Below are 14,181 nucleotides of genomic sequence, written 5' to 3' on the forward strand. Positions count from 1 at the left end.
GACCCAAAACAAAGAAACAATAGCCAAACATATCTAGAATGAATTCGTGGACTAACTTCCAAAAAATAAGGTGATAAGACCACATAAACATGTCACTAAGAGGCAGATAACCTCATGGTAGTGCTGTAACTGGACATAACATTGAAAGATAAAACTGACTGGCCATGAAGGGGGAAACATTAAATAGCAAGCCAAATTGGATGTGATATTTGTGATAAATGTTGACATGCATACTGTGAATTTCACCAGTTTTTGAGAATATGAGGTAAATAGATATGTAGAATCTGATGTTGTCTAAGGAAAATTAGTATTCCTTGTTGTTCTTGTTCAAGATGATGTGAGAAACAAGCTGAATATTCAAGAATGGAAATTGCTTGCATTGTTTTCTTCAATTTCTTGGAAGGAATTTCTTTTTTGTTTCCTGAAGTGTTTCTTTATAAAAATCCATGGAGTCTTGGATTACCTGATTCATAAAGAAGGAATCCATGGGATTCATACTTTTTGAAATAATATCTTGATATTTTCTAGTAAGATTCTCAGCATATCCTTCAATGCATGGAAGAATTTTTTTTGCATGGCTATATCTGCTTTTAGGTCCAGATTCCAAAATCCAGTAATCTTTCTTCTGCTTATCGACCTTTTGTAATAAATAAGATTTCATATAACTAGAAATGTTGTTTATTTCTGCCATGAACTCAAAAACTGAAGCTGAAAATTCTAGTTTCTCCTTCAAATGATGATTGCTTATTTCTTGATCCTTGATTTCAAAGACATCTTCCCCAATGTGATCATGAAGAAACTGCAGCATAAAGAATGCTACAATTCTTCTTCCAGGTGTGATTTTTTCCATATTTGTCATAGGATCAGACAGAAAGGAGTTGATTAATATTTGATAGGCTTTGTCCATTCTTTGGATACATGAATAGTCTTCATATTTTATTTCGCCTCTTTTGAAACTTTGCAATACTTCAATTTGTTTCCAATTGCTGAATTCTCTTACACAAGCACTAAATTCAGGAAGATAGAATGACCTTCCTGAATACATGTGAAAGATTGATCTACTAAGAGAAAGATGTGAAAAAATCATCTGCCCCCTTTGGCTCAAAACTTTGCAATTGTTCCCATTCCAAGATGAAACAAAACTTAGATTTAATCAGTCCAAGAAGAGTATTTGGGGATAAGAAAATTTTCCTGACTCACTCTCTGTGAAAATGCTAAAATCTGAGAATTCCCCAGTTCCAGGCATTAATTTGCTGCTAGGAAAGCTATACAGTATATCAGTGGTACAAGCAATGTCAACAGCTCCATGTTTGATTACGTAGTTCATGACCATTGTTGTTGCACATATATCCAGGGTTTCCCAATCGTCAAAGTGATAAACAAAATCTGCTTCTTTGGTCATTTTATACTTGAGCATGTAATTAATCACAAGTATTATAATTCTTCTTAGTTCAAATTCTCTTCTGACTCCATCATGTTCGTAATCAATTGTACTGTCAAACTTATAAAAAGGTCTAAATTCTTCAAAGCTTAGTAAGTGTTTCATGTATCCAGCAACGAAATTCTGAAGTTCTTCTAAGGTTATTTCCGTCTCATGGGATGCAATCTTTGTTTCTGGAAGGTTGGTGGGTTGGTATATCTTGTTCTTTGCAAGGGTTCTGTAGATATTGGCCCTCTGTAATGGGCTCAATCTATTCAAAGAATGTTCATATGACTCTTCACCAGCTTGCACATCAAAGTAATCACGGCGATAAAAGTGCTTTTTTGGTGAAATTATTTTAATCAGTTTGAGTAGAAACTCAAATGTTTCTGATATTTTCTCTTTATTCTTCCAGCGAGTTTGTTCAAAATAATAATCAATTTTTGTTTTGACAAAATCACCGTTCCATCTTACCAGGATGTTGTGAATAAATTGGTAGTCATTTTTGATTGAACTCCCTTGATCTCCTTGATCTTCAATGTATTATTTATAAATCATGTTTAAGTGAGGATTTTTTTGGGGGGAGATTATGATAAAAAGAAGTAACACTTGTCAGCTCATTGAATCTTAAAAAATGTGCACTAAAAAATGTCAGCTTACCAATTGTAATTTTACCAAATTGTTTAGAAAATTGCCTGATAGGCTTCAAGCCGTTGGCAATTCTCTTCTCTTCTTCAGTTGAATCAAACACTAAACCTGTACTTCTGAAAGGTCTTGATATACTGCTACTGGTTGCTTCAAAATCCATACTTCTTTGTTTTCATCATCTTTGATTTCATTAAAACCACTGGAAAATGAATCTGTTTTAATTTTTTTGCCTCTTTCTGAGGTTCTGGATACTGAATTGCTACCAGCCAAGCGACTTTCATTGCTGCCTATTTTATCAGACCCTATTGTAGTTAGTCCAGTAACATCTGGAATAGTTATCAGATGTGTAAAGCAACATCAGTTTTTGTGTAGAGGAATAGGGGAGGATCAAAGTAAATTACCTTCCAGCTCCATGCATTGGATTAATTTGCAAAGAGAAAATATCCACAATCCTTTCTTTTGAAAGACTGAAAGAATCTTCATGGTATAATGGGGTTAGAAAATGAAGCAGTAGTTGAGTCAATAGGGACCAGAGAGTTATGTGTGGTATTTACTATTTCTTTTTACTTTGGAATAAACAGGGAGAGGGAGCAGAATTATTTGGCTAATGCCACAAAAACAGGCTGAATCTGCTAGAGGTGATATTCAAAATAAAAGAAGAATTTGCAGAGGTGAACCAGAAAGGAAATGAGAATGGAATGAAAACTCAGGAAAGAAACACGGGAGGAATTTAAGGCTTATAGATGCACAAAAATTGAGGTGAAACAATGAGATAAAACAAACAGAGAGCCACATCCATGAGCAAGCCTCATTGAAGGGATTCAGGGCTAGGAAGGATCAATGCTTGTTTTTTTCTGAAATGGCTAGGGTCTGAATGAGGTTGTTTTGTAGCAACTGTAAGCCATACATTTCAAATGAAATATCCACATCAAATAAAGTTGAAACAACAAAATGAGCCACACATGGAAAAACTGCCAGATGTGGATAAGGGACAGGCAGGACTGACTATTATTGATTTCTATAATCTTTGAAATGGGTGTGTTGGGGTGGGGGCTATGTTGAAAGGGAAGTCCACATGCCATTCTTTGATCCCCACATTCAAGACTGGCAGTAGAATTTGCACTTTGCATGAATTTGTTGAGTGGCATTGGCAATGCAAGGTTGTTTGAGATGGTGTTTATCCCTTTGATTCAATGAAACTCCTTTCCCCGTCACAAAATACAGCTTTTGCTACTAGTTTTAGAGGACATTGGAAAAGCAGTATGAGACCTTGGTGAGGAAAGTACACAAGAGAGGATTTACCTGTATGATGAAGCTTGGTGCCATGTATGCAAGCAAAGCCCCTTGGCTATACAACATACTGATTTATCAGATAGGGTCTAGACTGATGATTGCCAATGCTGTAAAAAAATGATAAGCAGAAATTGACCGATCCTAAAACCTTAAGCAGTTGTTGGTGGGACACATTCAACAATTTTTGGGGTCTGTCTGGGCTGAACTGTTTGAAAAACTCAGTTTAATGATGGCTTGGTACAACATTCTGCAAAGAGGTAGAGAGAAATTGCCAAAAAGTAGCAAAATTGCATGAAAGCCACCTTGTTCTACATTTTCTGTGCTGCTCACTAAATATATATTTGTCATTGCCAAGGGTAACCAAGAAAAGAAAGGATAACAAGGAACTTGGAAAGTTTATATTGGGTTCATATACGTTGTTCTTTTTTTCACAGTGACTCGAGGAAAGAAGAGAGGGAGGAAAGAGACAAGACGCACAAGACAAGAAGAAAAACAAGACCAATGACACAAAAACAAACATAAGATTTTTGTGGGGCAGGAACGCTCTGCCGTCAGGACAGGACCGGTCGTGATCAAACATGGAAACACATCACAGCACACACGTCACACCAATACATATATGTGTGTATCTAAGATATAGGACATATGCCTCGACTTCAGTAAAAATGAATAAAGAACATGTGGGAAGGTGGGGGAGGGGCGGAAAACGCATAGGCTGGGTGAGGTACTACTTCGAGTGTAAGACTAGAAAAGACGCTCAAAAAGAGAAATGGTACTTCAAAAATATATATAAAAATACTATGAGGGTTAGGGGGTGAGGACAGCAGAGCGATGATGGGCGATGATAGGGCGGGGAGGGAAATAGAAGAAAAAGAAGTGAGAATAATTAAGTAATGGGACGGGGGGATCAATATTCGTCGTCCTCGATTTCGTCGGAAAGCTCAGGCTGATCGTGATGCAATCCGCGGGGGACGTCGTCATCGAGATCCTCGTCCTCGAGCTCTGCGTCGTCATCCTGCTCGAGGTCGATGTCGTCCTCGTTGTCGAAGAAGTCCTGGACGCGGCGGGCGGCACGTTGGGCGCCAGCGGCGGTGGCGCGCTTCTTGGCTGTCTTGGAGGAGCTGCTCCATTCCTCGAGCTTGTCCCATTCGTAGCCCGTCGGGGTCTCGAAGGTGTATCGGTCCACAGCCCAATCACGGACGATCTCGCTCACTCGGAAAAACTGCATCCGCACAAACACATGAGCGTTGGACTGGGAAGGGTAAAAAACGAACGAGACTGACTTTGCGGGTGGCATATTTCTTGAACAGGTTGGCGTGTTCGTTGCCGCCTTCGTAGCTGGCCTGGATGACAAAGTTGGGGTCCAAGCCCATGCCGAGGTTCTTACACCCGGAGCGGAGGATGTAGTCGAGCATGAACTGGGCAGTCGGCAGGATTTCGGCCTGGTCGTAGCCGGAGTAGTGGCGCAGATTGGCGTCCCAGGGCCCCCGGCCGAGCAGTTTCCTGGCAAGCCAGATCGACGCCGCCGCCAGGAGAGAGGGAGGGGTGGCTACGAGCCGGTAGTCGACAATCGAGATCTCCATGAAGTACTGTGTGGAAACTCGTGGTTAGCAGCCAGACACTTCCGCCGTATCTCTATTGTATGAACAAACCTTGGCAAACGTGCGGCTCTGGATGTCGTAGTTGTCAGCCTTCGATACTCGGCGGAGAAAGTTCAACGGGTTGGGGTAACGGAGGTCCCATTGGAGCATCTCGAGCATGTAAGTCTCGGCCTTCAGGATCTCGTCGCAGTCGTAGCCGCCATCAGTCATGTACAAGAAGTTGGTCACGCTCGGGCAGATCACTTCTTCGTACTTGGAGGCCAGGAAGAGCGCGGTGACGCCGACGAGTTGGAACTTGATCAAAGCAACCGATCGCTTGGTCAGGAAGCGATCCATCAGATTGATCGCCAGGTACAGCGTTTCCGGGAGCAGGCGGAACTTCGAGTGCACTTCGATGATCCAGTCCACCAATACGCCGCGCATCTTCCAAGTTAATTCAACTTGTCGCTGCATGTATTGCGAGTCAGGAAGTGTTTGCATCTGGAGGGAAAAGATAGCCGGGTAAGTCACAGCCGAACGCGTGGGTATGTGGTAGAAACAAGCAGTACTTACCTCCAGTTCCTTCATGTAGTGGTAGATTTCAACAACGTACTCTTTGACCATCAGCGGATCTTCTTCATCGCCCTCGTCAAGGTCTTCCCAGTCTTGCTCAGCAATCTGCTGCTGGATGTGCGAGAGCTGAGATTTGCCAGCCCGAGTGGCGTCTTTTTTGGAAGGTTTCTGCTTGGCCAAGTTTTGCTCCGCCAGGTTCTCCTTGCAGATGTCGTCGGGCTCGCTGGTCCGGACTTTCTTGGCAACATGGCCGGCGTCGTAGGGTTCTAGCAGGCCGTTGTCAGTAGAGGTGGACGCGGCGGCCTTGTGGAGACGTAAAGCGTTGCGCCGGTTAGCTGCTGGTTTGGATGCTGCGGCCTTGCCCTGTCCGGAGGGGCCGGCGAGGTCGCCCAGGTTGGCGTGTTGCTGGGCGTCGGCGCCTGAAGCTCTGCGTGTGACTGGCCGAGTGGAGGATTCTTTTTTGATCGGCTTGATTGTCCGCTTGACGGAGACTTCAGCGGGTTTGAGCTCGTCTAGTACCATCATGGGCTTTTTGGCCGCTGCGTTAGAGTTCTTGCGCGTCAGTGGGGCGGCTTTGGTCGTCGGTTTGGCATTAGCGTTAGATGCTGTAGAAGTCATTTTGACGTTGTTGGTCCGGTCGTCTAAGATCCTCTTGCGGGTATTGGTTGTCGATACGCCCGAAGCTTTTGAGGTGACGGAGATAGCCTGGCAAAGGTAGTTGAGGTTTGTTAGAGAGTACTTCAGAAAGTACAAGAGGGGAAATACTTACTTTGGTTGAGCCATTGGTAGCCATCGAGGCCAGATCCTTGCGTGCTCTGAGGACTTTACCAGCAGGCTGGCGGCCGATCAAGTTTGCCCCCGCGTTTTCGTCTTCCTTGCCAGCAGTGGCCATCGCAACACCGCCTAAGCGAGAGGAGTGTCTTGTGGGAGGCTGAAAACAAATCTAAAAAACTATCAGTCGGGGGAAGAGAAGCCAGCGGGGGGAGTGTATCGTGGACTAACAGCCATCGATGCGTGCGTCTAAATTCCTGGGACCGAAGCGCGTCTAGTGCTTAAAAACGAGCCAAATCCAAGTCCACAGTCTCGGCAGACGCGACCAGGGGACGGGGTGAAGGGCGAGTGGGGGGAAAATCGACCGAAGCCCAGATGGTTGGAGATTTACGAATGGAATGGTGTGCGGTTAGGTGTTATCGTGCCTGGTTAAGGTCGAAGGAAATCAGCTCGGACAGACTCTCGGGTTGGAAAGGGAAATGGTACCTACTAACAAGGAGGGGCAAAGAGGATAGAGAGACACAAGAAGAGGACTGGGATTTGTGACTAAGGAGCCGAAGATGAGATGTTTTGAAAACAAAAGGCGAAAAAATAACTGGCTGAGTGTTGGATGATTAACGGAAAGCTTAAGTTTCAAGAAGTGGCACGTCAACCCTGAGCCAGAAGGCCGTGGGTAATATCCGGTAGACAATCCGTGTTACCCGCTTTAGCCCACAGATCAGGCCAGGTTTCTGCGGTCCGCATGGTTCGCACCTGCGGATATGGGTGAGATATGCGGATACCCGGGCATGTTTCCTGATCAGGCGGGCCCGCCGATGGGCCGCCCGAGCACGTGCCGGCTTTTGGGGGGAAATTTGTCTTGGCCCGACTCAACAGACACGCAACCCTAGTCGGGCGGGCGCGGCCAGCTAAATACCAGTACTGGTGGTCCAATTAGAAGTCCCAGAATGACTGCATGTTTGACGTTGACCACGGGGTTTTCCCAGCCAGCCTTAACATCAAGTCTCGGAGTCAACTCAACATGGCTGGTTCTGGTGATTATTTTGTACTTGAGCATGTAATCACATGAATGAGAGTTCAAAGTCTCTTCTGTGTCCCTCATGTACTAAATCAATTTCACCACACCCATCCTCTCCTAGCTCCATTAAAGCGGAGGAAAAGTTTCATGCAACCAGCCAAGAAGTAACTTGAGTTGATCTAAGGTAATTTTTATCTCATCATATGACATTTTCATTTTTAGAAGGTTTGCCGGCTTAATAGTCTTTCTTGCAAAATCTCTGTAGACATCAGTCTTCTGGATTTCACAAGAACTTTTTCCAGATTGCACATCAAATTAATTGAATCTACAAAAAAGTCAATTGATCTAGGGAATCCAGAAGAATCTCCAAGTTTCTGATGTTTTTTTTTGTGATATCTGATTATTTCCTCTAGGACTGCTAGAAGGACTTAACTTGTTCTCTTTTACAATAGCAATGGCATCATCAAAGACGCTTGGACCTCCAAAGTTCCTTGGCAAGATTCTCTGCTCAAACCTTCTCTATTATTCTTCTCACATATTTTAATTAAACTCTCTCTCTTTTCTTTTCCTTGCTGTATTGCCTAGGGGAACCAACAACTCACTTTGTTGTCTATGTTCCTCCACATTCAACATCTTCATTATTCAAAATCATTTTTACTACTGTTCCTCCACAATTCAACATCTTCATCACTGTCAGTCAAAATCTTCCTCAAAGAAGATCAATAGTGTCATTGACTTCATCAATCTTCTGAGCTCAGTTATCTCACTTCCTGTCCACTCATCCGCCAAAATTCCAGAGCAGAGTTCTTTTGTGATTCTTATCACTTCCCTCTCACTCCGACCATCCACCAATCCTTGATTTCCTGCTCTGACATATCAGTAGGTTCTTATTCAACAGTTCTTACTTCAACACAGATGGTTTATTGACTATTTCTTTTTTCCTATTTTGATCTTTGTGTGTTGCTATTTATTGTTTTGTCCATTGTCATTGTGTACTCTCCTTCTGTTCTCTTTGCCTTAAGGTAGCTTTTGTTTTTGTTTTTATCTTTCTCTCATATTGTGTATTCTCAATCAGATTACTTATAGGAGCTCAGTACCGGTCTTTGTTTCCTCCCAATGATTCGTCTGCACCAATCATTGAGAGCGTTTTGTATGTATGTACTGATGCACTTATTTCCTCAATGGCTGGTCTGTGCCGGCCATGGAGGAGATTGAAATGCATTGCACTCCCTTTTGAGTGCTGGGGTTTTCACTCCATCCCCACTAGAGCTGGTAAATTTGAACCTGGGTACCTGAAGCCTTTTTTGCCTAAAATGAGACACTCCCACCTGCAGAGCAGGTACCGGTGGTACCCGCGTGGGTATTTGCAGGTACCTGCCACTCTAGTGCCTACTTCTTTGGGATTTGCTCATGTGATCAAGGCATCTTTTGGGTGTTGGCTAGAGTGGACAAGCGCACAGCTGAGGCCTTGGAACCCATCAGATATGAGCCCCGACTGCGTCGGAGGATGGGTGGTCCGCAGCCTGCACAGCTCAGCTGTATCCATGAGCGGGTGTGGATGACCAATACCTGGGTACCCGCATGGTTTTTTTCAGAATCCCAGAAATCTGCATCCAAACCCACACATGTTGGCGGGTACCCACCAGAAGATAGCAGGTACCTGCAACGGGTTTGTTTCAACCAGCTCTAATCTCAACCTGGAATGCAGGGTTGTGTAAAAGGGCTGGGTTTTGAGTGAACCACATCCCACTCCAAATGTATTGTAGTGGTCAAATGTCCATGTACACTTTTTTTGGTGTGCATTTAGTAAGGGTTTGGTGTGCCTAAAGCCTGCTCCAATGAAAAAAACTCAGGGTGAGAAATTTAAGGGCCCATTTGGACATTGAGGGGCCTGAATCTCAGAGACCTCAGCACAAGTCACCCTGGCAGTTGGACATAAATTCAGCTGCAAGTACATTAAAATCTACTGTAAAGTAAAGAAAAATTGTAAGACAAGTAAAAAAAACATCTTCACTCTAAGACTCAATAAAGGAATGTTAGTCAACATCCACCACTATACCTGCTTTGGCTGCCACAGCTTCCCCTGGTTACACAAGCACTTGTGGTCCACAACCCCACAAACCCATCCCAGCATATTTGAGTCCCCAACCTGACTACATCACTACAAGAATTCAGCTTAGCTAAGTAGCCAGTGTCCCTCCTCCAATAGAGGTACTTAGTTTTAATACATGTACCATAATTGTTTCACCGTTGGGTTAATGAAACTGGAAAATTTGGAAAATTTTCCAAGCATTACATATGCAAAAGACAATACATGTTTTTTGCTACAAGATGTTGTTGGATTTCTGGTTAACAGCTTTGAAGTTGCCAGTCAGCACCTCAGCCTCCGTGTGGGCATGCAGCATTTGGCTGGTTGCAAAGTGACCCTGACTGCCTCGCATACCAAAACACCCTTCTGGTGTGAGCCAGATCCAAGGTTTTGATGGGAGTGTGTCCTTGTTTCCATCACCACACCTCCAATATGTTGCAGATCCTTTCTAGAATTGAAGATGTGATACATATATGTACATGTTCTTGTTTTTTTAGTATCTGTTTTACTACAAATTAAGCTTGATTGCATCAAGTGAAAAAAACTATTGAAGTTATAGATTTGAATTGTGATTTGGCTTGCACCTCATATGACAAGGACAGTCATACTACTTCTTGTTGTCAAGTTACAAATATGAAGGGGTGAGAATACAACAACAAAAAAATACAGAACAGTCCAGCAGATAGCAAGCTTCACACAGTCCCTCAAGACTTTGGGGGTGAACTTGCCAAGCAAGCCACCGTCAGGAGGCAGTTACCCCTTAGCTCGCTAAACTTGCGCACCAAGAATGGATTTTGAAGGTAGTTTGTTTATTTTTTCTACAGCTCACCTACCGCATCCAATCCTTGTTTATTAGCTCAATGTCAATGTAACATGCTGCAGAAAAGAGTAAAAATTTCATCTCTACACTCTGGTGGAGCGCAAACTGCGGAAACTGAATTGGTGAGCACAGACCCTCTCTGTGCAAAATCCTCACTTGATGCAAGTACATATGCAGATTTTTTTTGGACTGGAACTTGGAAGGAACATTGTCAAGCTACCCAAATTCTGTAGGTTGGACAGGCCCAAGCTTCTTACTGTAAGCTTCTCTGGTGAGGCTAGACCCGCGCTCACCATGAGTGGCTTTAAGCTCCAGGGCTCACAGCGTTGTGCTGGGTGGTGTGTAATCCCAGCCACAACGATAGTCTACTGACAGGCCTCCAGTTCCGCTGCTGGTGTCGACGCATCCGGACACCAGTTGATGTGATGGCTATGAATTCCCCCAAGACCAGTCTGACATTGAATCCCATCCCTCACAGGAACCGCTTCCGCTCTCAAGCCACAGACAACGCGGGCTGGTCTGTCCTGTTTGGTTTGAGTCCTCAGAACTCTGAACAGAGAAATTGCCCACCGCTGACCGTGTATATTGCTCGTCATTGGCATTCAAGCCCATGGGCCTGGGTCCTTAGCGGTCAAAGCGAGTGTACCACACAGCTGACTGCTAAGCTTATCCAGAAAAAATCGGAGTTCACCGTTTGGTAACAAAACAACGGCCGGGTTTGTCGATATGCTTCCAATTCCAGTATCACTTTCTCAGCAGCGTTTTTCTTCACATCCCACCCATTATCACAAAAGCTATCTGCCTTCATCAATCGATATCAGTCCATTAACACTTTCTTGAAAGCTTATCCTGTCACTTCCGGTATCCGAGCGAAAACTTCACTCGCCAATCCCTCCTCATTTGCTCTCAAACCTCGAGGAAACACAAAAGTTTGTCCCTGATACCAGCTGTGTTGTATAAGCGTGCACCTACTAACGCCGTTTGACCATCTGCTTGAAGCGCTTGAATCCTGCCCCATTGTACAGCAAGCTCTTTTGTCCAATCCCTCCATTGTACTCGTTAGCCAGTCACTCTTTGCTGCAGCTGGTACAAACTGTATGTGAAGTTACCTTATATAGCGGGGACCTAGTGCGCTCGTCGTCATCTGATTTTTGTTTTGAAAAATTCTACTTATCCAGGCTCTCTGAAGTTCCATCCACCAATCTCAGCTATAAAAATCATGCCTCGACCATCATCCCAGTCACGTCGGCACCGTAATCAATCCCTTACCTCGCCTCTCTTTCACTGGCGGCCCAGAGTGTCTTCGCCTCTTACCAGCGAAGTCACGTTCCCTAGCCTCGATGAGAAATGGCCGATATCTGATAAATCCGCTGCTGGCCTGGTTGAGGAGTTGACCGTCACCCGGCGTGCCAGTAGCACACAGATCGGCATGAGTCTAGTTGTGGATGCCTTGATGTCGGTATGGCTGTGCCGGGTCGCCATGGACAACTTCTTGACGCTTCGGTTCCTTCTTGCTGCCATCCCGCCCCCCTTCAACCAGCCTGGAACAATCCTATTCTGCAACTCAAACCACCATTATCACAATCCGCGAGATTATCCGGTACTCGCTCCCGGCGAGTCAGCCCTTAACTTAGAGGAGCTTCCAGCAAACTGTGTCTTTCTACCTCGTCTCATCGTGAAGATTGGGCAATCACAATCCCTGGCCGGACTCATTCCCCTAATTGTGGCTTGTGCAATCACCCTCAAATTGACCTTTGGCTATCTCCTACTCCGTACCTCTAAACGATCCAACGCGGCTTTCTACTACTTCAAATCCACCGCGGCTTTACATCTCTTGATCGCATACACCACCTTTGTCTACATCCACGTCCACATTGACTTACTCATGCATCAGTATCCTCGACTCGAGCAAGCCTTGCGGATCTCGTCCGAGTGCATCTTTTTCCTGGCAGGTGTCACAGTGTGTTTCTTCTTGCTAGCCATAGTAGTCGTTCCGCTTCTTTGGATCTGCAGCAGCTACACCCACTCACCAGACCCACGCTCAGCTAATGGAGGCGAGAGAAAATTAGACAACCAAGCCAAACAATTCAATCACCATCAGCAGAACACAAGGCACCTTCGCATTGGCTCTCCTCACAAGAAACACACCCTTTCTCACAAGTTCTAATCATCCCAACTGAAATTGGGAGTTCAATCTATCGGTGCAAACATTCACTACTTGTGCTGTAAGCGAGTGCGGGTAGAACCAAACTTACGCCTAGTCTTCATTATAGTTTAGTTCTTTTGTTTCTTCAGCTGCAAGCCGTCTTTGCCAGTATCAGTTACCTTTCACCCATGTCTCCAACCTCTTACCGAGATGTTTTTTTCGCTTTCAACCTATTACTTTCACCGTGTGCAGCGGGTGGTTCACACCTCTGACAAACTCACACATCATGTTCTTTATCTCTCTTTCTCTACTTGAAAATTTAATTTAATTATGATTATATGCCCAAGCTGGTTATGAGGTCCTGCTACAAAGACCCTCCCGAGCCTTTCAAATTGAGCTGCTTCAGCCACCTCTGGCCAAGCCTGATCAAACTGGAGGCTGGTCCATGTTCTTATTTAACAATCTGTGTGGATGTGCATTGTGCTGTGTCATTTGCCTGGAATTTGGGAAGTTTAATTCCAATTTAAAGGATTACTAAATGTACCTGGTTTTTCTACATTCATACCTGGTTTTTACATACCCCTTTTTACGCAGTTGTGCCTATTTTTTTGTACTCATTCTGCAATGCAAATGGGCTCAAAATTCACCTAAGACTGTGATAATAACTAGGAGCCGATATTTGTGGTTTTGCCACTGCAAATCTGAGGTGCAATTTTTAAGGAAAAAGTAAAAGATAGCACACTAACTGTCTCTTTTCCAGACCACAAGTGGGAATGGATGCTCACCCAATGAGCAGAAGCTATCTGGAAAGTGGGGAGATAAAACATAATATTGGGGGGTTTCAAGTGGCTAGGTGCCCCTCACAATGCACATCCACTTTTGTGAATTGATTTTCAAGTTAGTACTCAAACACTGAGGCAATTAAAAGCACATCCAAGCCAAGTTGTACTAAGTACATCCCCTGGGCAGCTTGATTTTCTTTTCCAACAACATTCTTAAGCACCAATCTGAAAAGTTAGATGCAAGCACTTTTTTATTGTCTGTGCTACATAAGCTATAGCACTTCCTTTCTCTTTTTTGCTGTGTTCCAAGGTATGGCCAGACTGCCGCTGTACCCACAGTCAACATGAGGCAAGTGAAGCTGTTTTGATATCTGTTCTCATCAACTGATTATCTGTGCATTCTCTGTTCACACATTGTTACTTCAAGTGGCATATTTAACCTCATGAGAAAAAAAGGAAGGGAAATTCATCTTTCAAAAACAAACAATTTGTTTAGAACAAAACATCAACTGCTTATTGGGTGACTTCCTGTCAAGATCTGCGGGTCTCCCAGAAGTGATCTAGAGCCCAAAAAGCTAGATTTCCCTGAGAAAATCTAGACTTTTTGGGTCTGAACCAACATCTGCAGGGGTCCCAGATTGCACAGGGAGTCCTCCATTACTGAAGATTAGGGATGCCAATCAGGCGGGCTCGGGCCGCCCACAGGCCAGCCCAAGTTGGGCCGCAATATTATTGGGCGGGTTGGGCCAGGTCAGATCAGCCAAAAGTGCTGCCCGACCCAAACCCGCCCAAACACGTTTAAGTGTTGGGTTGCCCATGGGCAGCCCGCGGGCCCAAGCCAAATCTTTGAATACATGAATTTTTAATTTTTTTTTGTTCAACGTTGGGTGATTTGAGCATATCAATTTCTCCCTACACCATTGTGAGGGAGTAGCTAGTCATAAATAGAAGGGAAAAAAGTGAATTATAAGAAAAAACAAGAGAAACGCTTTTAACCAGTCACTTATCGGCCACTAGCTTGCTTGCCTCAATCCAATCTTG

At 44.3% G+C, this 14,181-nt stretch overlaps 2 protein-coding genes across 2 annotated transcripts; one reads left to right on the forward strand and one right to left on the reverse strand.

Annotated features, from left to right (window-relative positions):
* Positions 1-4,268: 4,268 nt before the first annotated feature.
* Positions 4,269-6,522, reverse strand: PtA15_13A446 (uncharacterized protein; the record flags this gene model as incomplete). The annotated part of the gene is made up of 7 exons (XM_053162645.1): positions 4,269-4,307; positions 4,422-4,583; positions 4,645-4,950; positions 5,014-5,442; positions 5,515-6,219; positions 6,284-6,445; positions 6,517-6,522. 7 exons carry the CDS (start codon positions 6,520-6,522, stop codon positions 4,269-4,271), a joined length of 1,809 nt encoding a protein of 602 aa, XP_053026601.1.
* Positions 6,523-11,431: 4,909 nt separating this feature from the next.
* PtA15_13A447 (uncharacterized protein) lies at positions 11,432-12,379 on the forward strand (the record flags this gene model as incomplete). The annotated part of the gene is made up of 1 exon (XM_053162646.1): positions 11,432-12,379. One exon carries the CDS (start codon positions 11,432-11,434, stop codon positions 12,377-12,379), a length of 948 nt encoding a protein of 315 aa, XP_053026602.1.
* Between the last annotated feature and the right edge of the window lie 1,802 nt (positions 12,380-14,181).

This window comes from Puccinia triticina, chromosome 13A, assembly GCF_026914185.1.
Source record: "Puccinia triticina chromosome 13A, complete sequence".
NCBI lineage: Eukaryota > Fungi > Basidiomycota > Pucciniomycetes > Pucciniales > Pucciniaceae > Puccinia > Puccinia triticina.